Source organism: Salvelinus fontinalis, chromosome 6 (genome assembly GCF_029448725.1).
Source record: "Salvelinus fontinalis isolate EN_2023a chromosome 6, ASM2944872v1, whole genome shotgun sequence".
In the NCBI taxonomy this organism is placed as follows: Eukaryota; Metazoa; Chordata; class Actinopteri; order Salmoniformes; family Salmonidae; genus Salvelinus; species Salvelinus fontinalis.
The window spans coordinates 83,448,306-83,475,597 of record NC_074670.1 but is presented as its reverse complement, the minus strand read 5'-3'; the positions used below and the strand labels follow the sequence as shown (position 1 = coordinate 83,475,597).

Here is a 27,292-nt window from a genome sequence, read left to right as displayed (position 1 = left end):
GCTCCAGGACAGATGGACAGGTTTTCCACCTTGTCGGCTCGGTGATTTGAACTACCAACCTTTGGGTAACCGCCCCAACGCTCCAACCGCTGTTCACGGTGTTGGGCTCTGAGACATTAGGCATCACAACGGCAGAGAGATTAACCATCACATAGTCATACACTGCACCCCAGGGTTAACTGAACTATGTGGGCTGTACCCCGAATGTAGTGTAGGGAAAAGAGACTCCGCCTTAGATATGTCATCTGGACTGGTCGGAAGGGAGTGAGGGTCACTAGAGTGCACCTGATAGGGGAAAGGGTGCATGTTAGCAGATGGACTAGCATGCTAGCAGATGGACTAGCATGCTAGCAGATGGACTAGCATGCTAGCAGATGGACTGGCATGCTAGCAGATGGACTGGCAAGCTAGCAGATGGACTGGCAAGCTAGCAGATGTACTGGCAAGCTAGCAGATGGACTGGCATGCTAGCAGATGGCCTGGCATGCTAGCAGATGGCCTAGCATGCTAGCAGATGGCCTGGCATGCTAGCAGATGGACTGGCATGCTAGCAGATGGACTGGCATGCTAGCAGATGGACTGGCATGCTAGCAGATGGACTGGCATGCTAGCAGATGGACTGGCATGCTAGCAGATGGACTGGCATGCTAGCAGATGGACTGGCATGCTAGCAGATGGACTGGCATGCTAGCAGATGGCCTGGCATGCTAGCAGATGGCCTGGCATGCTAGCAGATGGACTGGCATGCTAGCAGATGGACTGGCATGCTAGCAGGTGGACTTCAAGGCATTATACTAATGCTAGATAGCAACTAACTTCAAACTGCTCACAGACATAAAGATGGTATTCACTAGTTCATCTGACTGGAAGTAGATGAAGGACCTTATTGCCAAAATCCCAAAGTATCCCTTTAATAGAGATGTGGTTTCTGCACCATGTCCCCTTTAAGCAGCAGAGGGTATAGAGCTGTGGTTTCTTCACCATGTTCCCTTTAAGCAGCAGAGGGAATAGAGCCGTGGTTTCTTCACCCAGTTCCCTTTAAGCAGCAGAGGGAATAGAGCTGTGGTTTCTACACCATGTTCCCTTTAAGCAGCAGATGGAATAGAGCTGTGGTTTCTACACCATGTTCCCTTTAAGCAGCAGAGGGAATAGAGCTGTGGTTTCTACACCATGTTCCCTTTAAGCAGCAGAGGGAATAGAGCTGTGGTTTCTACACCATGTTCCCTTTAAGCAGCAGATGGAATAGAGCTGTGGTTTCTACACCATCTTCCCTTTAAGCAGCAGAGGGAATAGAGCTGTGGTTTCTACACCATGTTCCCTTTAAGCAGCAGAGGGAATAGAGCTGTGGTTTCTGCACCATGTTCCCTTTAAGCAGCAGAAGGAATAGAGCTGTGGTTTCTTCACCATGTTCCCTTTAAGCAGCAGAGGGAATAGAGCTGTGGTTTCTTCACCATGTTCCCTTTAAGCAGCAGAGGGAATAGAGCTGTGGTTTCTTCACCATGTTCCCTTTAAGCAGCAGAGGGAATAGAGCCGTGGTTTCTACACCATGTTCCCTTTAAGCAGCAGAGGGAATAGAGCTGTGGTTTCTTCACCATGTTCCCTTTAAGCAGCAGAGGGAATAGAGCTGTGGTTTCTTCACCATGTTCCCTTTAAGCAGCAGAGGGAATAGAGCTGTGGTATAATAGAGATGTGGTTTCTTCACCATGTGTAAATAACAGCTCTACCTTTTGCTCAGGGCTCTTGGGGTGCTGTTCGTCTACCACGGTACTGTCTGTCAGTGTTCTTTGACCTCCCTGTAACAGATGTGGCAGGTGAAAACAGTATGACGCATCATTAGGTTTGAAAATTATGGTGGAAGCTCAACAGGCTGGATTTCACCTGGTCACTTCTTTCAGATCGTAGGGCTGGAGGGGGGAAGGACGGGCTGGAGGGGGGGAGACATAGGCTTGAGGGGTAGGAGGACATAGGGGTGGGCATAGGTGGGATGGAGAGCAGGCAAAAAGAGGAGATATATTGAAGGCAGTCGGCAGAGCCCTAGACATACCACGCTGCTGCACACTACCGTAGTCCCCCTGCGCCACACTACCGTAGTCCCCCTGCGCCACACTACCGTAGTCCCCCTGCGCCACACTACCGTAGTCCCCCTGCGCCACACTACCGTAGTCCCCCTGCACCACACTACCGTAGTCCCCCTGCGCCTGACTACCGTATTCCCCCTGCGCCACACTACCGTAGTCCCCCTGCGCCACACTACCGTATTCCCCCTGCGCCACACTACCGTAGTCCCCCTGCGCCACACTACCGTAGTCCCCCTGCGCCACACTACCGTAGTCCCCCTGCGCCACACTACCGTAGTCCCCCTGCGCCACACTACCGTAGTCCCCCTGCGCCACACTACCGTAGTCCCCCTGCGCCACACTACCGTAGTCCCCCTGCGCCACACTACCGTAGTCCCCCTGCGCCACACTACCGTAGTCCCCCTGCGCCACACTACCGTAGTCCCCCTGCGCCACACTACCGTAGTCCCCCTGCGCCACACTACCGTAGTCCCCCTGCGCCACACTACCGTAGTCCCCCTGCGCCACACTACCGTAGTCCCCCTGCGCCACACTACCGTAGTCCCCCTGCGCCACACTACCGTAGTCCCCCTGCGCCACACTACCGTAGTCCCCCTGCGCCACACTACCGTAGTCCCCCTGCGCCACACTACCGTAGTCCCCCTGCGCCACACTACCGTAGTCCCCCTGCGCCACACTACCGTAGTCCCCCTGCGCCACACTACCGTAGTCCCCCTGCGCCACACTACCGTAGTCCCCCTGCGCCACACTACCGTAGTCCCCCTGCGCCACACTACCGTAGTCCCCCTGCGCCACACTACCGTAGTTCCCCTGCGCCACACTACCGTAGTCCCCCTGCGCCACACTACCGTAGTTCCCCTGCGCCACACTACCGTAGTCCCCCTGCGCCACACTACCGTAGTCCCCCTGCGCCACACTACCGTAGTCCCCCTGCGCCACTCTACCGTAGTCCCCCTGCGCCACACTACCGTAGTCCCCCTGCGCCACTCTACCGTAGTCCAGCCGCGCCACTCTACCGTAGTCCCCCTGCGCCACTCTACCGTAGTCCCCCTGCGCCACACTACCGTAGTCCCCCTGCGCCACTCTACCGTAGTCCCCCTGCGCCACTCTACCGTAGTCCCCCTGCGCCACTCTACCGTAGTCCCCCTGCGCCACTCTACCGTAGTCCCCCTGCGCCACTCTACCGTAGTCCCCCCGCGCCACTCTACCGTAGTCCCCCCGCGCCACTCTACCGTAGTCCCCCCGCGCCACTCTACCGTAGTCCCCCCGCGCCACTCTACCGTAGTCCCCCCGCGCCACTCTACCGTAGTCCCCCCGCGCCACTCTACCGTAGTCCCCCCGCGCCAGACTGCCGTAGTCCCCCCGCGTCAGACTGCCGTAGTCCCCCCCTGCGTCAGACTGCCGTAGTCCCCCCCTGCGTCAGACTGCCGTAGTCCCCCCTGCGCCACACTACCGTAGTCCCCCCCTGCGCCACACTACCGTATTCCCCCCCGCAGCAGACTACCGTAGTCCCCCTGCGCCACTCTACCGTAGTCCCCCCGCGCCAGACTGCCGTAGTCCCCCCCTGCGTCAGACTGCCGTAGTCCCCCCCTGCGTCAGACTGCCGTAGTCCCCCCCTGCGTCAGACTGCCGTAGTCCCCCCTGCGCCACACTACCGTAGTCCCCCCCTGCGCCACACTGCCGTATTCCCCCCCGCAGCAGACTGCCGTAGTCCCCCCCGCAGCAGACTGCCGTAGTCCCCCCCGCAGCAGACTGCCGTAGTCCCCCCCGCAGCAGACTGCCGTAGTCCCCCCCGCAGCAGACTGCCGTAGTCCCCCCCGCAGCAGACTGCCGTAGTCCCCCCCGCAGCAGACTGCCGTAGTCCCCCCCGCAGCAGACTGCCGTAGTCCCCCCCGCAGCAGACTGCCGTAGTCCCCCCCCGCAGCAGACTGCCGTAGTCCCCCCCCGCAGCAGACTGCCGTAGTCCCCCCCCGCAGCAGACTGCCGTAGTCCCCCCCCGCAGCAGACTGCCGTAGTCCCCCCCCGCGCCACACTGCCGTAGTCCCCCCCTGCGCCACACTGCCGTAGTCCCCCCCCGCAGCAGACTGCCGTAGTCCCCCCCGCGCCACACTGCCGTAGTCCCCCCCTGCGCCACACTGCCGTAGTCCCCCCCCGCAGCAGACTGCCGTAGTCCCCCCCGCGCCACACTGCCGTAGTCCCCCCCGCGCCACACTGCCGTAGTCCCCCCCGCGCCACACTGCCGTAGTCCCCCCCGCGCCACACTGCCGTAGTCCCCCCCGCGCCACACTGCCGTAGTCCCCCCCGCGCCACACTGCCGTAGTCCCCCCCGCGCCACACTGCCGTAGTCCCCCCCGCGCCACACTGCCGTAGTCCCCCCCGCGCCACACTGCCGTAGTCCCCCCCGCGCCACACTGCCGTAGTCCCCCCCGCGCCACACTGCCGTAGTCCCCCCCGCGCCACACTGCCGTAGTCCCCCCCGCGCCACAGTACCGTAGCCCCCCCGCGCCACAGTACCGTAGCCCCCCCGCGCCACAGTACAGATCCACAGTGTGCAGCTAGACTTCCCGTTACCTCAATAGGCCAGGCAGGAACACAGTGTAGGTGTTACTGCACTAGTCGGCATTACAGCCACCCAGCCAGACGACCAGTCACCCAGGCAACCAGACAGTAGCATGCTCAGTAACCATAGAGATAATGTTCTATTGAATGACACGTCACCACTCGCTGTGTAGAATGACTCATTTTAGTAATGTGTGACTATAGAGAATATACTGAGTTATATGACTATAGAGAACCTCTGCTCTGTGTGTGTACGAGTCAACCAGTAGACCTACTGTTGTATATGACTATAGAGAACCTCTGCTCTGTGTGTGTACGAGTCAACCAGTAGACCTACTGTTGTATATGACTATAGAGAACCTCTGCTCTGTGTGTGTACGAGTCAACCAGTAGACCTACTGTTGTATATGACTATAGAGAACCTCTGCTCTGTGTGTGTACGAGTCAACCAGTAGACCTACTGTTGTATATGACTATAGAGAACCTCTGCTCTGTGTGTGTACGAGTCAACCAGTAGACCTACTGTTGTATATGACTATAGAGAACCTCTGCTCTGTGTGTGTACGAGTCAACCAGTAGACCTACTGTTGTATATGACTATAGAGAACCTCTGCTCTGTGTGTGTACGAGTCAACCAGTAGACCTACTGTTGTATATGACTATAGAGAACCTCTGCTCTGTGTGTGTACGAGTCAACCAGTAGACCTACTGTTGTATATGACTATAGAGAACCTCTGCTCTGTGTGTGTACGAGTCAACCAGTAGACCTACTGTTGTATATGACTATAGAGAACCTCTGCTCTGTGTGTGTACGAGTCAACCAGTAGACCTACTGTTGTATATGACTATAGAGAACCTCTGCTCTGTGTGTGTACGAGTCAACCAGTAGACCTACTGTTGTATATGACTATAGAGAACCTCTGCTCTGTGTGTGTACGAGTCAACCAGTAGACCTACTGTTGTATATGACTATAGAGAACCTCTGCTCTGTGTGTGTACGAGTCAACCAGTAGACCTACTGTTGTATATGACTATAGAGAACCTCTGCTCTGTGTGTGTACGAGTCAACCAGTAGACCTACTGTTGTATATGACTATAGAGAACCTCTGCTCTGTGTGTGTACGAGTCAACCAGTAGACCTACTGTTGTATATGACTATAGAGAACCTCTGCTCTGTGTGTGTACGAGTCAACCAGTAGACCTACTGTTGTATATGACTATAGAGAACCTCTGCTCTGTGTGTGTACGAGTCAACCAGTAGACCTACTGTTGTATATGACTATAGAGAACCTCTGCTCTGTGTGTGTACGAGTCAACCAGTAGACCTACTGTTGTATATGACTATAGAGAACCTCTGCTCTGTGTGTGTACGAGTCAACCAGTAGACCTACTGTTGTATATGACTATAGAGAACCTCTGCTCTGTGTGTGTACGAGTCAACCAGTAGACCTACTGTTGTATATGACTATAGAGAACCTCTGCTCTGTGTGTGTACGAGTCAACCAGTAGACCTACTGTTGTATATGACTATAGAGAACCTCTGCTCTGTGTGTGTACGAGTCAACCAGTAGACCTACTGTTGTATATGACTATAGAGAACCTCTGCTCTGTGTGTGTACGAGTCAACCAGTAGACCTACTGTTGTATATGACTATAGAGAACCTCTGCTCTGTGTGTGTACGAGTCAACCAGTAGACCTACTGTTGTATATGACTATAGAGAACCTCTGCTCTGTGTGTGTACGAGTCAACCAGTAGACCTACTGTTGTATATGACTATAGAGAACCTCTGCTCTGTGTGTGTACGAGTCAACCAGTAGACCTACTGTTGTATATGACTATAGAGAACCTCTGCTCTGTGTGTGTACGAGTCAACCAGTAGACCTACTGTTGTATATGACTATAGAGAACCTCTGCTCTGTGTGTGTACGAGTCAACCAGTAGACCTACTGTTGTATATGACTATAGAGAACCTCTGCTCTGTGTGTGTACGAGTCAACCAGTAGACCTACTGTTGTATATGACTATAGAGAACCTCTGCTCTGTGTGTGTACGAGTCAACCAGTAGACCTACTGTTGTATATGACTATAGAGAACCTCTGCTCTGTGTGTGTACGAGTCAACCAGTAGACCTACTGTTGTATATGACTATAGAGAACCTCTGCTCTGTGTGTGTACGAGTCAACCAGTAGACCTACTGTTGTATATGACTATAGAGAACCTCTGCTCTGTGTGTGTACGAGTCAACCAGTAGACCTACTGTTGTATATGACTATAGCCTATTGATTTTTAGTTGGATGGCGATGCCGACTGTAACCATTTAGATAAAATATTAAAAGCTGACACAATCCCATACGTTTTAATTCTGTCCCATGTGACGTTGTCAGTGTTTTCTGAATCAGCCCCAAAGCTGTAGTCGGTGCTCTTGTCCCCTTCTGCTCTTCTCTGATCCAGTTTCTCTTACTTATTGATAAGGGTTGACTGTTATTGACACCGACTATTGATCCATTCCCTGGGTGTTGGTATTTAGGAAGGTAACCTGTGGTAACCTGTGGTTGCTTTACGGCCGAGAGAGAGAGTCCCCCCTTCCTTTCACTCTCTTTTATAAATGGATTTAATCTACCGGAGTGGATTTAGAATGACAGAATATATTAACACCAGAATGTTTAGTGGAATAGAATTGATACAATTCGAAAACCTGTTACAACGTTAGTCCATTTAAATGGTTCTGTAATTTACGCTCCATAACTGTGGCTGCTTGTTTGAAATTATAAGTGGCGTTTCTGGAACCCAATTTATGGAATAGAATGATTTTCTACTTTAGCAATATAACCACTGATGCCCGTTTCTCCATTACCCCCCCCCACCCCCACCCCAACCATGTGTTAATTTAAACCGATGGATTTTACACTGAATCAACAGCAGGGGGACCTGGGGTAGGCTGGTACTTGGTCTGGCCCATATGGCCATAAAATCTGATGGGAGATTCATGATATAAGGTACATTCGGAAACTATTCAGACCCCTTTCCCTTTTCCCACATTTTCTTACGCTACTGCCTTATTCGAAAATGGATTAAATGAAATCTAAACAAAATACTCCATAATGACAAATCAAAAACATTTTTTTTTTTTATTGAAGCAAATTTATTAAATGATATACCTTATTTACATAAGTATTCAGAACCTTTGCTATAAGCCTCGAAATTGAGCTCAGGTGCATCCTGTTTCCATTGATCCTTGAGGTATTTCTACAACTTGATTAGAGTCCTGTGGTAAATTAAATTGATTGGAGATGCACACACACCTGTCTTTATAATGTCCCACAGTTGACAGTGCTTGTCAGAGCAAAAACCAAGCCATGAGGTTAAAGGAATTTTCCGTAGAGCTCCGAGACAGGATTGTGTCGAGGCACAAACTGAGCAATCGGGCGAGAAGGGCCTTGGTCTGCGAGGTGACAAAGAACCCAATGGTCACTCTGACAGAGCTCCAGAGTTCCTCTCTGGAGATGGGAGAACCGTCCAGTGGGAAAACCATCTCTGCAGCACTACACCAATCACGCCTTTATGGTAGAGTGGCCCAGACGGAAGCCACTCTTCAGTAAGTCACATGACAGCCTGCTTGGAGTTTGCCAAAATGCACCTAAAGGATTCTGACCATGAGAAACAAGATTCTCTGGTCTGATGAAACCAAGATTGAACTCTTTGGCCTGAATTCCAAGCGTCACGTCTGGAGGAAACCTGGCACCATCCCTATGGTGAAGCATGGTGGCAGCATCATGCTGTGAGGATGTTTTTCAGCGGCAAGGACTGGGAGACTAGTCAGGATCAATGGAAAGATGAACAGAGCAAAGTACAGAGAGATCCTTGATGAAAATCTGCTCCAGAGCGCTCAGGACCTCAGACTGGGGTGAAGGTTCACCTTCCAACAAGACAACGACCTTAAGCACACAACAAAGACAATGCAGGAGTGGCTTCGGGACAAGTCTCTGAATGTCCTTGAGTGGCCCAGCCAGAGCCCGGACTTGAACCCGATCAAACCTCTCTGGAGAGACCTGAAAATAGCTGTGCAGCGACGCTCCCCATCCAACCTGACAGAACTTGAAATGATCTGCAGAGAAGAATGGAAGAAACTCCCCAAATACAGGTGTGCCATGTTTGTAGCGTCATACACAAGAAGACTCGAGGCTGTAATCACTGCCCGATGGTGGTTCAACAGTACTAAGTAAAGGGTCTGAATACTTGTGTAAATGTGATTTCATTTTTTTTTTTTTATACATTTGCAAACGTTTCTAAAAACATGCTTTGTCGTTATGGAGTATTGTGTGTAGATTGATCAGGGGGAAAAAACAGTTTAATCAATTTTAGAATAACTCCAACGTAACAAAATGTGTAAAGTCAATGGGTCTGAATGCACTAAGTATTCAGACCCGTTAGTTAGGACGTTACGTATGGGTATTCAGACCCGTTAGGTAGGACGTACGTGTGGGTATTCAGACCCGTTAGTTAGGACGTACGTATGGGTATTCAGTCCCGTTAGTTAGGACGTACGTATGGGTATTCAGGCCCGTTATTTAGGACGTACGTATGGGTATTCAGACCCGTTAGGTAGGACGTACGTGTGGGTATTCAGACCCGTTAGTTAGGACGTACGTATGGGTATTCAGTCCCGTTAGTTAGGACGTACGTATGGGTATTCAGACCCGTTAGTTAGGACGTACGTATGGGTATTCAGACCCGTTAGGTAGGACGTACGTATGGGTATTCAGACCCGTTAGTTAGGACGTACGTATGGGTATTCAGACCCGTTAGTTAGGACGTTACGTATGGGTATTCAGACCCGTTAGGTAGGACGTACGTATGGGTATTCAGACCCGTTAGTTAGGACGTACGTATGGGTATTCAGACACTTGTTCTCCTGCTCTCTGTCATCAGTGTGTTTTATATTCAGGGGGGTTATGGTGGAGGGAGGGAGGTTCCCCCTCTGATGGATAGAGACACATTTACTGTGCCAGACTCCAGACTAGCTAACGTACCGTACTACCACCAGAGATGTCGACCAGTCTGTCTCTCTCCTTTTTTTCCGCATCTCTCATATTTGTTCAACTTACAGAGGCGTGTGGCGTGTTTCTGTCAGGTTTAGCCTCCTGCTCTATATATCTTGTGTAATAGAGACTGACAGGGAAACATGTCTGTATACCGTCTGCTTCCCAGAGGTGTTTCTCTTTTCTTTCAGTAGTGGTGGAGAAGTTGGCGTGTGGGGGGGAAGTCTAACAGTGATTGTTTGTCCTTAAAGATTATATTTTTTATAAATCTATAGCTCCGTTATATTTTCTACACACTTTATATCTGGGTTTAGTCTTACGTTTACACTGAACACGTTTTACTGCCCCCCCCCTCCCCCACACAAAAAATATTGAAATTATATATCGTTATCATTTATTTTTAGGAGTGGTGGCACAGATTCCTCTGCTAAATTAATATAGGAGAAACACTGACCATGCGGTCTGTGAGTAGGAGTCTGTTTTGTCTGTGTGTTTGTTTACTCTGTATGCTACATGCTGTGTACTGTATAATCAGAAGCTGACTGTCTGTGAAACGGAGACAGTAAAACTGGTCTATAATGCTGTGCAGTGTGTATGTAGGTGTGAGTCTGACTGTCTGTGAGACGGAGACAGTAAAACTGGTCTATAATGCTGTGTAGTGTGTATGTAGGTGTGAGTCTGACTGTCTGTGAGACGGAGACACTAAAACTGGTCTATAATGCTGTGCAGTGTGTATGTAGGTGTGAGTCTGACTGTCTGTGAGACGGAGACAGTAAAACTGGTCTATAATGCTGTGCAGTGTGTATGTAGGTGTGAGTCTGACTGTCTGTGAGACGGAGACACTAAAACTGGTCTATAATGCTGTGCAGTGTGTATGTAGGTGTGAGTCTGACTGTCTGTGAGACGGAGACAGTAAAACTGGTCTATAATGCTGTGCAGTGTGTATGTAGGTGTGAGTCTGACTGTCTGTGAGACGGAGACACTAAAACTGGTCTATAATGCTGTGCAGTGTGTATGTAGGTGTGAGTCTGACTGTCTGTGAGACGGAGACAGTAAAACTGGTCTATAATGCTGTGCAGTGTGTGAGTCTGACTGTCTGTGAGACGGAGACAGTAAAACTGGTCTATAATGCTGTGTAGTGTGTATGTAGGTGTGAGTCTGACTGTCTGTGAGACGGAGACACTAAAACTGGTCTATAATGCTGTGCAGTGTGTATGTAGGTGTGAGTCTGACTGTCTGTGAGACGGAGACAGTAAAACTGGTCTATAATGCTGTGCAGTGTGTATGTAGGTGTGAGTCTGACTGTCTGTGAGACGGAGACACTAAAACTGGTCTATAATGCTGTGCAGTGTGTATGTAGGTGTGAGTCTGACTGTCTGTGAGACGGAGACAGTAAAACTGGTCTATAATGCTGTGCAGTGTGTATGTAGGTGTGAGTCTGACTGTCTGTGAGACGGAGACACTAAAACTGGTCTATAATGCTGTGCAGTGTGTATGTAGGTGTGAGTCTGACTGTCTGTGAGACGGAGACAGTAAAACTGGTCTATAATGCTGTGCAGTGTGTATGTAGGTGTGAGTCTGACTGTCTGTGAGACGGAGACAGTAAAACTGGTCTATAATGCTGTGCAGTGTGTGAGTCTGACTGTCTGTCTGTGTCTAGGTGGCCAACCTGGCCTGCTCCATCTCTAATAATGAAGAGGGAGTCAAGCTGGTTCGTATGGCTGCATCCCAGCTGGAGACACTCTGCCCCCAGGTACCTGCCGGTCTCTCTACCCACTCACTCTCCTTCCTCTCTCTACCCACTCACTCTCCTCCCTCTCTCTACCCACTCACTCTCCTTCCTTCCTCTCTCTCCTTCCTCTCTCTCCAGATCTCCCTCTCTCTCTCCAGATCTCCCTCTCTCTCTCCAGATCTCCCTCTCTCTCTCCAGATCTCCCTCTCTCTCTCCAGATCTCCCTCTCTCTCTCCAGATCTCCCTCTCTCTCTCCAGATCTCTCTCTCTCAAGATCTCTCTCTCTCTCTCAAGATCTCTCTCTCTCTCTCAAGATCTCTCTCTCTCTCCAGATCTCTCGCTCTCTCTCCGCTCTCCTCTCGCTCTCTCTCTCCGCTCTCCTCTCTCCGCTCTCCTCGCGCTCTCTCTCTCCTCGCGCTCTCTCTCCGCTCTCCTCGCGCTCTCTCTCCGCTCTCCTCGCGCTCTCTCTCCGCTCTCCTCGCGCTCTCTCTCCGCTCTCCTCGCGCTCTCTCTCCGCTCTCCTCGCGCACTCTCTCCGCTCTCCTCGCGCTCTCTCTCCGCTCTCCTCTCTCTCTCCGCTCTCCTCTCTCTCCGCTCTCGCCTCTCTCGCGCTCTCTCCTCTCTCGCGCTCTCTCCTCTCTCGCGCTCTCTCCTCTCTCGCGCTCTCTCCTCTCTCGCGCTCTCTCCTCTCTCGCGCTCTCGCCTCTCTCGCGCTCTCTCCTCTCTCGCGCTCTCTCCTCTCTCGCGCTCTCTCCTCTCTCGCGCTCTCTCCTCTCTCGCGCTCTCTCCTCTCTCGCGCTCTCTCCTCTCTCGCGCTCTCTCCTCTCTCGCGCTCTCTCCTCTCTCGCGCTCTCTCCTCTCTCGCGCTCTCTCCTCTCTCGCGCTCTCTCCTCTCTCGCGCTCTCTCCTCTCTCGCGCTCTCTCCTCTCTCGCGCTCTCTCCTCTCTCGCGCTCTCTCCTCTCTCGCGCTCTCTCCTCTCTCGCGCTCTCTCCTCTCTCGCGCTCTCTCCTCTCTCGCGCTCTCTCCTCTCTCGCGCTCTCTCCTCTCTCGCGCTCTCTCCTCTCTCGCGCTCTCTCCTCTCTCGCGCTCTCTCCTCTCTCGCGCTCTCTCGCGCTCTCTCGCGCTCTCTCGCGCTCTCTCGCGCTCTCTCGCGCTCTCTCGCGCTCTCGCGCTCTCTCGCGCTCTCTCGCGCTCTCTCGCGCTCTCTCGCGCTCTCTCGCGCTCTCTCGCGCTCTCTCGCGCTCTCGCGCTCTCTCGCGCTCTCTCCTCTCTCGCGCTCTCTCCTCTCTCGCGCTCTCTCCTCTCTCGCGCTCTCTCCTCTCTCGCGCTCTCTCCTCTCTCGCGCTCTCTCCTCTCTCGCGCTCTCTCCTCTCTCGCGCTCTCTCCTCTCTCGCGCTCTCTCCTCTCTCGCGCTCTCTCCTCTCTCGCGCTCTCTCCTCTCTCGCGCTCTCTCCTCTCTCGCGCTCTCTCGCGCTCTCTCGCGCTCTCTCGCGCTCTCTCGCGCTCTCTCGCGCTCTCTCGCGCTCTCTCGCGCTCTCTCGCGCTCTCTCGCGCTCTCTCGCGCTCTCTCGCGCTCTCTCGCGCTCTCTCGCGCTCTCTCGCGCTCTCTCGCGCTCTCTCGCGCTCTCTCGCGCTCTCTCGCGTCTCTCGCGCTCTCTCGCGCTCCTCTCTCTCTCTCCGCTCTCCTCTCTCTCTCTCCGCTCTCCTCTCTCTCTCTCCGCTCTCCTCTCTCTCTCTCCGCTCTCCTCTCTCTCTCTCCGCTCTCCTCTCTCTCTCTCCGCTCTCCTCTCTCTCTCTCCGCTCTCCTCTCTCTCTCTCCGCTCTCCTCGCTCTCTCTCCGCTCTCCTCGCTCTCTCTCCGCTCTCCTCGCTCTCTCTCCGCTCTCCTCGCTCTCTCTCCGCTCTCCTCGCTCTCTCTCCGCTCTCCTCGCTCTCTCTCCGCTCTCCTCGCTCTCTCTCCGCTCTCCTCGCTCTCTCTCCGCTCTCCTCGCTCTCTCTCCGCTCTCCTCGCTCTCTCTCCGCTCTCCTCGCTCTCTCTCCGCTCTCCTCGCTCTCTCTCCGCTCTCCTCGCTCTCTCTCCGCTCTCCTCGCTCTCTCTCCGCTCTCCTCGCTCTCTCCGCTCTCCTCGCTCTCCCCGCTCTCCTCGCGCTCTCCGCTCTCCTCGCTCTCTCCGCTCTCCTCGCTCTCTCCGCTCTCCTCTCTCTCTCCGCTCTCCTCTCTCTCTCCGCTCTCCTCTTTCTCCTCTCTCCGCTCTCCTCTCTCTCCTCTTTCTCCTCTCTCCGCTCTCCTCTCTCTCCTCTTTCTCCTCTCTCCGCTCTCCGCGCTCTCTCTCTCCGCTCTCCGCGCTCTCTCTCTCCGCTCTCCTCTCTCTCCGCTCTCCTCTCTCTCTGTCTCCGCTCTCCTCTCCGCTCTCCTATCTCTCTCTCCGCTCCCCTATCTCTCTCTCCGCTCTCTCCTCTCTCCGCTCTCTCCTCTCTCCGCTCTCTCTCTCCGCTCTCTCTCTCCGCTCTCTCTCTCCGCTCTCTCTCTCCGCTCTCCTCTCTCCGCTCTCCTCGCTCTCTCTCTCCGCTCTCCTCTCTCCGCTCTCCTCGCTCCCACTCTCCGCTCTCCTCGCGCTCTCTCTCCGCTCTCCTCGCTCTCTCTCCGCTCTCCTCGCTCTCTCTCCGCTCTCCTCTCTCTCCTCTCTCCGCTCTCCTCGCTCCCTCTCTCCGCGCTCCCTCTCTCCGCTCTCCTCTCTCTCCTCTCTCTCCTCTCTCTCCTCTCTCGCGCTCTCTCGCGCTCTCTCGCGCTCTCTCGCGCGCTCTCTCGCGCTCTCTCGCCCTCTCTCGCCCTCTCTCGCGCTCTCTCGCCCTCTCTCGCGCTCTCTCGCGCTCTCTCGCCCTCTCTCGCGCTCTCTCGCGCTCTCTCGCGCTCTCTCGCGCTCTCTCGCCCTCTCTCGCCCTCTCTCGCCCTCTCTCGCCCTCTCTCGCCCTCTCTCGCCCTCTCTCGCCCTCTCTCGCCCTCTCTCGCCCTCTCTCGCGCTCTCTCGCGCTCTCTCGCGCTCTCGCTCTCTCTCCTCTCTCGCGCTCTCTCTCCTCTCCTCTCTCTCCTCTCTCGCGCTCTCTCTCCTCTCCTCTCTCCGCTCTCTCCTCTCTCCTCTCTCTCCTCTCTCCTCTCTCCTCTCTCCTCTCTCGCGCTCTCTCCTCTCTCCTCTCTCCGCTCTCTCTCCGCTCTCTCTCCTCTCTCGCTCGCGCTCTCTCCTCTCTCGCTCGCGCTCTCTCCTCTCGCGCTCGCGCTCTCTCCTCTCGCGCTCTCTCCTCTCGCGCTCTCTCCTCTCGCGCTCTCTCCTCTCTCGCTCTCTGCTCTCTCGCTCTCTGCTCTCTCGCTCTCTCCTCTCTCGCTCTCTCCTCTCTCGCTCTCTGCTCTCTCCGCTCTCTACTCTCCTCTCTCGCTCTCTCGCTCTCTCGCTCTCCTCTCTCTCCTCTCTCTCCAGCCCCATAGCCCTGTCAAGCTGCCAACACTTCACACTTCCAGCCCCCCATTCCCACCCCATCCCTCTTCCCACATCCCTGCCAACACTTAACACCTTAAAGGCCCCTTCTCTCCCCTCAGCTGTGCCAGCCCTACAGCTAACCAACCCCCCACCACACCAGCCTTTAAGTCTACCAGTCATATTGCTGAAACCTCCAGTGCCTGGAGGCTAAGGGTTGGTTTGGGAATCATAGCTACTCTGCCAACCTTCATTTCCATCCGACCTACAGCCCTTCCTGCTTCCAGTTGAGACAGGATCTCATCTGACTTTCAGAAGCGGCCCCATTAACCAGATTGCCCAACGTTATGTCAAAATATTGAGTTTTGCAGAGCAACTTTCGTCATTACCGTTACGCACAGCGTTTACTCCCCCCCCCCCCCCCCCCCCCCATGTATCTAAATTAAATCCACCTTCAGCACCTCCAATTAAATCACTCATTACTGCCAGCAGCAGGGCGGGTCGGCCGGTTCAGCGGCGGGGCGGGGCGGCCGGTTCAGCGGCGGGGCGGGTCGGCCGGTTCAGCGGCGGGGCGGGGCGGCCGGTTCAGGGGCGGGGCGGCCGGTTCAGCGGCGGGGCGGGGCGGCCGGTTCAGCGGCGGGGCGGGGCGGCCGGTTCAGCGGCGGGGCGGGGCGGCCGGTTCAGCGGCGGGCCGGTTCAGCGGCGGGGCGGGGCGGCCGGTTCAGCGGCGGGGCGGCCGGTTCAGCGGCGGGCCGGTTCAGCGGCGGGGCGGGGCGGCCGGTTCAGCGGCGGGGCGGCCGGTTCAGCGGCGGGGCGGCCGGTTCAGCGGCGGGGCGGCCGGTTCAGCGGCGGGGCGGCCGGTTCAGCGGCGGGGCGGGGCGGCCGGTTCAGCGGCGGGGCGGGTGGGCCGGCCGGTTCAGCGGCGGGGCGGGTGGGCCGGTTCAGCGGCGGGGCACGTGGGCCGGTTCAGCAGCGGGACAGTATCCTGAAAGATAATTGATTTACATTTTAATTCAGACCTTCGGAAGTCCATATGGTGCGTAACGACTGTAATGACGATAGTTGGTACGTATTTTGACATAACATTTGCAGAGCTGGTTTATGGGAATTTGAGTTGGAAGGATCCTGGGTGTCAGATGAGATCTCATCAGGTGCTGGTTGACCTTGAGGTGCTGGTTGACCTTGAGGTGCTGGTTGACCTTGAGGTGCTGGTTGACCTTGAGGTGCTGGTTGACCTTGAGGTGCTGGTTGACCTTGAGGTGCTGGTTGACCTTGAGCTGCTGGTTGACCTTGAGGTGCTGGTTGACCTTGAGGTGCTGGTTGACCTTGAGGTGCTGGTTGACCTTGAGCTGCTGGTTGACCTTGAGCTGCTGGTTGACCTTGAGGTGCTGGTTGACCTTGAGGTGCTGGTTGACCTTGAGGTGCTGGTTCACCTTGCCAACCCCCGCCCCTCCTCCTCCTTACGCTCCCAACGCTGTCAGCCAAGTCCCTCATCCAGCTACACCATTAGTCCTGTCCTGAAATAGAGTTCTACAATTCTCCTGCTTAACTGGATAAATAATAAAACCATGCCATAACCATGCCATGCCATAATAAAACCATGCCATGCCATAACCATGCCATGCCATAATAAAACCATGCCATGCCATAACCATGCCATGCCATAATAAAACCATGCCATGCCATAACCATGCCATGCCATAATAAAACCATGCCATGGCATAACCATGCCATGCCATAATAAAACCATGCCATGCCATAACCATGCCATGCCATAATAAAACCATGCCATGCCATAACCATGCCATGCCATAATAAAACCATGCCATGGCATAACCATGCCATGCCATAATAAAACCATGCCATGCCATAACCATGCCATGCCATAATAAAACCATGCCATGCCATAACCATGCCATGCCATAATAAAACCATGCCATGGCATAACCATGCCATGCCATAATAAAACCATGCCATGGCATAACCATGCCATGCCATAATAAAACCATGCCATGCCATAACCATGCCATGCCATAATAAAACCATGCCATGCCATAACCATGCCATGCCATAATAAAACCATGCCATGCCATAACCATGCCATGCCATAATAAAACCATGCCATGCCATAACCATGCCATGCCATAATAAAACCATGCCATGCCATAACCATGCCATGCCATAATAAAACCATGCCATGGCTGCCCACCCATAATATTACATCTATATTCAGCCTTGTCCCTCAAACTCTGTCCCCGCCCTGCCAACTCTCTCCTTACCAGTCTGCCTATCTCTGCCCCTCTCCCTCTCTGATTCCCGCCCTCTCCCGTCTCGCTACCTCTCACTCTCGCCCTATCCTGCCTCGCTCTCTCTCGCACCTCTCTCTCTCTCTCTCTCACCTCTATCCTGCCTCGCTCTTTCTCTCTCTCACCTCTATCCTGCCTCGCTCTTTCTCTCTCTCACCTCTATCCTGCCTCGCTCTCTCTCTCTCACCTCTATCCTGCCTCGCTCTCTCTCTCTCTCACCTCTATCCTGCCTCGCTCTCTCTCTCTCTCACCTCTATCCTGCCTCGCTCTCTCTCTCTCTCACCTCTATCCTGCCTCGCTCTCTCTCTCTCTCACCTCTATCCTGCCTCGCTCTCTCTCTCTCTCACCTCTATCCTGCCTCGCTCTCTCTCTCTCTCACCTCTATCCTGCCTCGCTCTCTCTCTCTCTCACCTCTATCCTGCCTCGCTCTCTCTCTCTCTCACCTCTATCCTGCCTCGCTCTCTCTCTCTCTCACCTCTATCCTGCCTCGCTCTCTCTCTCACCTCTATCCTGCCTCTCTCTCTCTCTCTCTCTCTCTCTCTCTCTCTCTCTCTCTCTCTCTCTCTCGCACCTCTATCCTGCCTCGCACCTAATGACTCCCATTCATCCTCAGCTTGAATCTCACCACATGCATTTCCCCAAGAAAACAAGCTGTTCCTCATTCACCCTTTTCCCAGTGAATCTCTCCTACTCATCAATTAGTGAATACTGTTGCCAAAACACAGTGGGTGGGGGGTAAACCCTGCCAAAACACAGTGGGTGGGGGGTAAACCCTGCCAAAACACAGTGGGTGGGGGGTGAACCCTTGGTCTCTCTGTGTGTCGGTCTCTCTGTGTGTCGGTCTCTCTGTGTGTCGGTCTCTCTGTGTGCCGGTCTCTCTGTGTGTCGGTCTCTCTGTGTGTGTGTGTGTGATGTATAAGGAAGTGTCATGTTTGTAATCTACCTGCTGTAGTAATTGGTGTGATTGCTCTGTAACAGGTGATTAATGCAGCGCTGGCTCTAGCTGCCAAGCCCAACAGCAAGGTTGCTCAGGACAACATGGACCTCTTCAAAGACTCCTGGGAGAAACAGGTCCGCGTCCTCACCGACGCCGTCGATGACATCACCAGCATCGACGACTTCCTCTGTGTGTCTGGTGAGTAGGAGGGGGCGGAGCTTTCTTTACAGGCTTCATCTAATTTGCATGTCCATGCCAGTACACATTCACTTTGAGAATATTCTTGTTTAATGAAAAGTACTTTACAAAATGTAATATTTATATTATATATGGTCAAAGTTAGTTTTGTTCAGCGTAGAATTTAGTCTCTGGTTCTATTGTTGTCAGGAGTTTGATGCATGGTTTCACGCCCAAGTTTAAGTGACTCTTTCCGCGTAGCAGCTGAAAGCAACACCCCAGTGTAGTTCTCCTGTTAGCTGTCGACGCTAGAGAGGTGGAAAACTGAACCAGGAAGTGATCAGAGAGAGAGTAGGGCCTATCAAATGGAATCACTGAATCCAGACATTAAAACCAAATGTATTGAACTTATTAGTAAGGAATCGACTAAATCTAGTGAAAATTAATTCATTTGCCCAAATTCATCATAAGACATGAGACAGACTGCGTAAGTGATTTGTATTTTTCCTGCAACTTTCTGAAGAGGCAACGTTGAATTCCCCCCGTCTAGAGGGACTGTGCTTGTAGATACAACTTTGTGTCGCTGTTGACGAAGATTTTAACAGTATTCTGGCAAAAACCTTATCAATGAATTAACTACAACGTAGCCTATATTTAGCTGGCAAAATTATAGGATTATTTTCATCAAACCAGTCGGGTATTAGACTACACTAAACGTTAGCCTCTTGCTAGGTGCGCAATGCAACTATATTTCAAAAAAAAAAAAATCCTAGACCTTCAAATGTGGTTTAATCTTTGTTGTGGACTTATTCGATCCCCTGGAGTTTATCCATAAAGTGAAAACGGAGACCTGGAAAAACAAAACGGAGAAAAAACCTATTTTCCCAAATTTGGAGGAAAAATGGAATCAGGCAAAAAAATCTATATTATATAGGGTTCTACGAGTCTTACTTGGACACTGTAGCATAACGCTATGCAATCAAAAAAGCATTTGTTTTTGGACAAGTTCTGGTAGTGCCTCCCCGTTAGCGTCCATTAGGTTCCTCGTAAATACACCTCTGGTGAGGAAGGAGAGTCTTAATTAGCCTCCTGTCTGTAGCTGTTAGACACTGTTTAATACCTGGCCTCCTGTCTGTAGCTGTTAGACACTGTTTAATACCTGGCCTCCTGTCTGTAGCTGTTAGACACTGTTTAATACCTGGCTTCCTGTCTGTAGCTGTTAGACACTGTTTAATACCTGGCTTCCTGTCTGTAGCTGTTAGACACTGTTTAATACCTGGCTTCCTGTCTGTAGCTGTTAGACACTGTTTAATACCTGGCCTCCTGTCTATAGCTGTTAGACACTGTTTAATACCTGGCCTCCTGTCTGTAGCTGTTAGACACTGTTTAATACCTGGCTTCCTGTCTGTAGCTGTTAGACACTGTTTAATACCTGGCTTCCTGTCTGTAGCTGTTAGACACTGTTTAATACCTGGCTTCCTGTCTGTAGCTGTTAGACACTGTTTAATACCTGGCCTCCTGTCTATAGCTGTTAGACACTGTTTAATACCTGGCCTCCTGTCTCTAGCTGTTAGACACTGTTTAATACCTGGCCTCCTGTCTCTAGCTGTCCTATTCCCTATATAGTGCACTACTTTTGAACAGAGCCATATTCCCTATGTAGTGCACTACTTTTGACCAGAGCCCTATGTAGTGCACTACTTTTGACCAGAGCCCTATGTAGTGCACTACTTTTGACCAGAGCCCTATGTAGTGCACTACTTTTGACCAGAGCCCTATGTAGTGCACTACTTTTGACCAGAGCCATATTCCCTACGTAGTGCACTACATGAGCCCTATTCCCTACGTAGTGCACTACTGTTGGTCAGAGCCTCTAGGGAAGCTCAAACAGCTCTGGACAAAACTAGTTCACTATGTAGGGGAAGGGGTACTATTTGGGACTGCTGGGTGCTGAGAGAATTGACATCCTGTCACGTACAGGTCTCTACAGTGCGACCATTTAACACCGATGTGCGCCAATAAATGTTTTCCTGAGTTTTTATTTACGAGCGCCAGTAAGCCGAGAACAATGATGTATTCTAGCAGTAATATCTGACATATTTGTTCCTTGTTCTCTTTGTGTGAGCCTACATTTTCAACTTAGACGTGCTCCTTGTCAAATTAAAAACAGGTCATTGTGGAGCCCTGATGTATGTCGAGACGAGGGGTTCAATCTGCTGGTCAGGTTGTGATGAAGCGTTGAGCTAGCTGGGCCGTAAGTACAGGGACTCCTCTCACCTCCCCAAACCAAGGACACGCTCTGACGAGGCCCAAATGGCAGCCCGTACGCTGGGTAGTGCACTATATAAGGAACAAGGTTCCATTTGGGACTCGGGACTTCCTGTCTCACAGGTCCGTGTCCTTGTTACGGGAGTGTGTAGCTAACCAAGTAAACAAAAAAATATACCTCGTCTTGTCTGACATGAAGAGGGAGAAAACAGCTCGTCTGGAAGACTTTCCTTCAAACAAATAGTTTCCGTAGGATCGTCAGCGAGCTAGGGAGTTAGTTTACCCATGACACTTCCTGTTTCTTTTGCTGTTTGTTCTGTAGGAGTAGAGACTCAGAACCCCGTTTCTGTCAAGCCGTATGTTTCTAGTAGTCTCTCCATGAATAAACATGGGGTGATCCTTCTCTTCCAGAGAACCACATTCTGGAGGATGTCAACAAGTGTGTGATAGCGCTGCAGGAGAAGGATGTGGACGGGTTGGATCGTACGGCCGGCGCCATCCGTGGCCGCGCTGCCAGAGTGGTCCACGTGGTCACATGTGAGATGGACAACTACGAGCCTGGAGTCTACACAGAGAAGGTTCTGGAGGCCACCAAGCTACTCACTAACACAGGTAACATCTGTCTCCCTGCTACTCACTAACACAGGTAACATCTCTCTGCTAGTCACTAACACAGGTAACATGTGTCTCTCTCTGCTGGTTGTCTCTGTCTATACCGGTGGTACAGTTATCATAGATAGAGAGGGAGGGTCCTCTCCTGCTCTCTCCTCCACCCTCTCCTGCCCTCTCCTCCACCCTCTCCTGCCCTCTCCTCCACCCTCTCCTGCTCTCTCCTCCACCCTCTCCTGCTCTCTCCTCCACCCTCTCCTGCCCTCTCCTCCACCCTCTCCTGCTCTCTCCTCCACCCTCTCCTGCTCTCTCCTCCACCCTCTCCTGCCCTCTCCTCCACCCTCTCCTGCTCTCTCCTCATCACCTCTCCTGCTCTCTCCTCACCCCTCTCCTGCCCTCTCCTCCACCCTCTCCTGCTCTCTCCTCCACCCTCTCCTGCTCTCTCCTCCACCCTCTCCTGCCCTCTCCTCCACCCTCTCCTGCTCTCTCCTCATCACCTCTCCTGCTCTCTCCTCCACCCTCTCCTGCCCTCTCCTCCACCCTCTCCTGCCCTCTCCTCCACCCTCTCCTGCCCTCTCCTCCACCCTCTCCTGCTCTCTCCTCATCACCTCTCCTGCTCTCTCCTCCACCCTCTCCTGCCCTCTCCTCCACCCTCTCCTGCCCTCTCCTCCACCCTCTCCTGCCCTCTCCTCCACCCTCTCCTGCCCTCTCCTCCACCCTCTCCTGCCCTCTCCTCCACCCTCTCCTGCTCTCTCCTCATCCCCTCTCCTGCCCTCTCCTCATCCCCTCTCCTGCTCTCTCCTCATCCCCTCTCCTGCTCTCTCCTCATCCCCTCTCCTGCTCTCTCCTCCCCCCTCTCCTGATCTCTCCTCACCCCTCTCCTGCTCTCTCCTCATTCCTCTCCTGCTCTCTCCTCACCCCTCTCCTGCCCTCTTCTCATTCCTCTCCTGCTCTCTCCTCCCCCCTCTCCTGCTCTCTCCTCCCCCCTCTCCTGCTCTCTCCTCACCCCTCTCTTGCTCTCTCCTCACCCCTCTCCTGCTCTCTCCTCACCCCTCTCCTGCTCTCTCCTCACCCCTCTCCTGCTCTCTCCTCACCCCTCTCCTGCTCTCTCCTCACCCCTCTCCTGCTCTCTCCTCATCACCTCTCCTGCTCTCTCCTCATCACCTCTCCTGCTCTCTCCTCATCACCTCTCCTGCTCTCTCCTCATCCCCTCTCCTGCTCTCTCCTCATCCCTCTCCTGCTCTCTCCTCCACCCTCTCCTGCTCTCTCCTCATCACCTCTCCTGCCCTCTCCTCATCACCTCTCCTGCTCTCTCCTCATCACCTCTCCTGCTCTCTCCTCATCACCTCTCCTGCTCTCTCCTCATCACCTCTCCTGCTCTCTCCTCATCACCTCTCCTGCTCTCTCCTCATCCCCTCTCCTGCTCTCTCCTCCCCCCTCTCCTGCTCTCTCCTCTCCCCTCTCCCGCTCTCTCCTCACCCCTCTCCTGCTCTCTCCTCATCCCCTCTCCTGCTCTATCCTCACCCCTCTCCTGCTCTATCCTCACCCCTCTCCTGATCTCTCCTCACCCCTCTCCTGCTCTCTCCTCATTCCTCTCCTGCTCTCTCCTCACCCCTCTCCTGCCCTCTTCTCATACCTCTCCTGCCCTCTTCTCATACCTCTCCTGCTCTCTCCTCCCCCCTCTCCTGCTCTCTCCTCCCCCCTCTCCTTCTCTCTCCTCACCCCTCTCTTGCTCTCTCCTCACCCCTCTCCTGCTCTCTCCTCACCCCTCTCCTGCTCTCTCCTCACCCCTCTCCTGCTCTCTCCTCACCCCTCTCCTGCTCTCTCCTCACCCCTCTCCTGCTCTCTCCTCACCCCTCTCCTGCTCTCTCCTCACCCCTCTCCTGCTCTCTCCTCACCCCTCTCCTGCACTCTCCTCACACCTCTCCTGCTCTCTCCTCATCACCTCTCCTGCTCTCTCCTCATCACCTCTCCTGCTCTCTCCTCATCACCTCTCCTGCTCTCTCCTCATCCCTCTCCTGCTTTCTCCTCACCCCTCTCCTGCTTTCTCCTCACCACCTCTCCTGCTCTCTCCTCCACCCTCTCCTGCTCTCTCCTCCACCCTCTCCTGCTCTCTCCTCGCCCCTCTCCTGCTCTCTCCTCGCCCCTCTCCTGCTCTCTCCTCGCCCCTCTCCTGCTCTCTCCTCGCCCCTCTCCTGCTCTCTCCTCGCCCCTCTCCTGCTCTCTCCTCGCCCCTCTCCTGCTCTCTCCTCGCCCCTCTCCTGCTCTCTCCTCGCCCCTCTCCTGCTCTCTCCTCGCCCCTCTCCTGCTCTCTCCTCGCCCCTCTCCTGCTCTCTCCTCGCCCCTCTCCTGCTCTCTCCTCGCCCCTCTCCTGCTCTCTCCTCGCCCCTCTCCTGCTCTCTCCTCGCCCCTCTCCTGCTCTCTCCTCGCCCCTCTCCTGCTCTCTCCTCGCCCCTCTCCTGCTCTCTCCTCGCCCCTCTCCTGCTCTCTCCTCCACCCTCTCCTGCTCTCTCCTCCACCCTCTCCTGCTCTCTCCTCATCACCTCTCCTGCCCTCTCCTCATCCCTCTCCTGCTCTCTCCTCATCCCCTCTCCTGCTCTCTCCTCATCCCCTCTCCTGCTCTCTCCTCATCCCCTCTCCTGCTCTCTCCTCATCACCTCTCCTGCTCTCTCCTCATCCCCTCTCCTGCTCTCTCCTCATCACCTCTCCTGCTCTCCTCCCCTGTTCCCTCTCCTCCCAAACGTTCCCCTCCATAAAAGCTTTATGTAATCACTACAGCTAGCTTGGCCTTCATTAACTATTGAACGGCCTGTCTGGTTTGTTTCTCAGGATCTAAACCACCGTTAGGACGGCAGAGTTTAGCTAGTTATGCTCTATAGAAAGGACCTCATTGATATTCATTGCAAAAGTGGAGGCCTCGTGTGTGTGTGTGACTCTGTGTATTGGTTTATGTAATAGCACCCTTTGATGGTCTGTATCAAATGGATGATTTGAGGGGGACTGAGGCACCACAGCTCTGAGGAAGCTCCCTGCACACTAGGGTTGAGGAAGCTCCCTGCACACTAGGGTTGAGGAAGCTCCCTGCACACTGGGGTTGAGGAAGCTCCCTGCGCACTAGAGTTGAGGAAGCTCCCTGCGCACTAGAGTTGAGGAAGCTCCCTGCGCACTAGAGTTGAGGAAGCTCCCTGCGCACTAGAGTTGAGGAAGCTCCCTGCGCACTAGAGTTGAGGAAGCTCCCTGCGCACTAGAGTTGAGGAAGCTCCCTGCGCACTAGAGTTGAGGAAGCTCCCTGCGCACTAGAGTTGAGGAAGCTCCCTGCGCACTAGAGTTGAGGAAGCTCCCTGCGCACTAGAGTTGAGGAAGCTCCCTGCGCACTAGAGTTGAGGAAGCTCCCTGCGCACTAGAGTTGAGGAAGCTCCCTGCGCACTAGAGTTGAGGAAGCTCCCTGCGCACTAGAGTTGAGGAAGCTCCCTGCGCACTAGAGTTGAGGAAGCTCCCTGCGCACTAGAGTTGAGGAAGCTCCCTGCGCACTAGAGTTGAGGAAGCTCCCTGCGCACTAGATTTGAGGAAGCTCCCTGCGCACTAGAGTTGAGGAAGCTCCCTGCGCACTAGAGTTGAGGAAGCTCCCTGCGCACTAGAGTTGAGGAAGCTCCCTGCGCACTAGAGTTGAGGAAGCTCCCTGCGCACTAGAGTTGAGGAAGCTCCCTGCGCACTAGAGTTGAGGAAGCTCCCTGCGCACTGGGGTTGAGGAAGCTCCCTGCGCACTGGGGTTGAGGAAGCTCCCTGCGCACTGGGGTTGAGGAAGCTCCCTGCGCACTGGGGTTGAGGAAGCTCCCTGCGCACTGGGGTTGAGGAAGCTCCCTGCGCACTGGGGTTGAGGAAGCTCCCTGCGCACTGGGGTTGAGGAAGCTCCCTGCGCACCGGGGTTGAGGAAGCTCCCTGCGCACCGGGGTTGAGGAAGCTCCCTGCGCACCAGGGTTGAGGAAGCTCCCTGCGCACCAGGGTTGAGGAAGCTCCCTGCGCACCAGGGTTGAGGAAGCTCCCTGCGCACGAGGGTTGAGGAAGCTCCCTGCGCACCGGGGTTGAGTCCCAAGTCCTATATAGTGCAGTGCTTTAAAAAAATTTTTTTAAAGAGAGTGTTCGCCATATTCTGTTATCTGGGTAGCCTAGTGGTTAGGGCGTTGGGCCAGTAACCGAAAGGTTGCTAGATCAAATCCCCGAGGCGACGAGGTAAGAATCTGTCATTCTGCCCCTGAACAAGGCAGTTAACCCACTGTTCCCCGGTAGGCCGTCATTGTAAATAAGAATTTGTTCTTAAACTGACTTGCCTTGTTAAAGGATAAATAAAAAATAAATTCTGGATTAGGTAATGTGCTGCTGCTCACCCAGACTGAGCTGGAGATGACAGGTACTCGGCTTCCTGCTTTTGGTCTTTATGATCACTATGGAGCTGTGGGCTGGGTAGCATCTTAGCCGTGGGCTGGGTAGCATCTTAGCTGTGGGCTGGGTAGCATCTTAGCCGTGGGCTGGGTAGCATCTTAGCCGTGGGCTGGGTAGCCTCTTAGCCGTGGGCTGGGTAGCCTCTTAGCCGTGGGCTGGGTAGCCTCTTAGCCGTGGGCTGGGTAGCCTCTTAGCCGTGGGCTGGGTAGCCTCTTAGCCGTGGGCTGGGTAGCCTCTTAGCCGTGGGCTGGGTAGCCTCTTAGCCGTGGGCTGGGTAGCCTCTTAGCCGTGGGCTGGGTAGCCTCTTAGCCGTGGGCTGGGTAGCCTCTTAGCCGTGGGCTGGGTAGCCTCTTAGCCGTGGGCTGGGTAGCCTCTTAGCCGTGGGCTGGGTAGCCTCTTAGCCGTGGGCGACCAGTATCGTTTTGTGATACATTGAGACCTGTCATTCTGCTGTTTTGCATTCTACATTTGCTTGACATCCCTTCTTTCTCCCACCTCTTCCTCTAGTCATGCCCAGGTTCACAGAGCAGGTGGAGGCAGCGGTAGAGGCTCTGAGTGCCAACCCCACCCTCCCCGTTGACGAGAACGAGTTCATCGATGCCTCTCGTCTGGTCTACGATGGAGTCCGCGACATCCGCAAGGCCGTGCTGATGATCAGGGTGAGTGTAGACACTACGTAGTGCACTATTTAATGAGCCCTAACTCTCCTTTACGGCACTGTTGTCATAATCAAATGAGTCTACACACTAATGACACCGTGCACTATTTTTTTCTCTTTCACTTAAATGGCTTATGGTAGAGAATTGGAACATTCAATTCTCTGGCAACAGCTCTGGTTGGACGTTGCTGCAGTCAGCATGCCAGTTGTACGCTCCCTCAAAACCTTGAGACGTCTGTGTCGTTATGTTGTGTGACAAAACTGCACGGTTAAGTGGCCTTTTTATTGTCCTCCGTACGATGTGCACCAGTGTAATGATGGTTTGCCTGTCCGTGCGAGCTGGCCCGTACGTGATCTCAAATAGCCGATGCTCTGCTCTCTTCTTTATTACTACGTTATTTAATGAACCACGACGATTTGGCCTTACTGCTGTTAACCTGTAGAAATGCATTGAATAAAAGATTCAGACATGGGAAAAACACATGGTCCCAAAAAACGATCTAAAGGAAGTTCTGTCTGTCTTATATCTGAGAGATTTAAGAAAGATCAGGAAACGATTTATATATTTTTTTCACATTTAAACCCTTTTTTAGGCAGTAAATTACTTCCAAATACAGTAAACTAATGAGAAGCCTGGCTTCTTAGGAGTCTAACTCTGGTTCAGTCTTATTATTTTGGGAAATTAATTTAATTTGGGACCTAATATCTGTATCTAGACAGTCAGGGATAACTGTAAATTCCACAAACAATGCATTTAGCAATATTGATGCCATTATGTTTGAACAAAAGAACACAGCATTAGCCGTGGCGAAATGCATAGAGTTATAGGAAATAGTCTTTAACAATTCAACCCTGCAACTCTGATCTGGACTGTTGGTTTAGATCGGCCTTAACAACACACTGTTACAGCAGATATATATATATATACACAGGACACCGGTTCAAGCCGTGTGACACACACAGACCCCACAGATCATGAAGGACTGTCAGACAAACTGAACACCGTTTATCACTCTCT

General features: G+C 53.5%; 1 protein-coding gene across 3 annotated transcripts in view; it reads left to right on the top strand.

Moving 5' to 3' along the window:
- The window catches only part of LOC129858538 (catenin alpha-1-like), a 295,543-nt gene that overhangs the window by 156,627 nt on the left and 111,624 nt on the right, over positions 1 to 27,292 (top strand). For all 3 annotated transcript variants that reach the window (XM_055927845.1, XM_055927844.1, XM_055927846.1), the window contains 4 exons: positions 11,339 to 11,431; positions 18,164 to 18,320; positions 20,979 to 21,179; positions 26,124 to 26,275. In XM_055927845.1, coding sequence (XP_055783820.1) covers positions 11,339 to 11,431; positions 18,164 to 18,320; positions 20,979 to 21,179; positions 26,124 to 26,275 — 603 coding nt within the window. The remainder of the gene's footprint in view (positions 1 to 11,338; positions 11,432 to 18,163; positions 18,321 to 20,978; positions 21,180 to 26,123; positions 26,276 to 27,292) is intronic.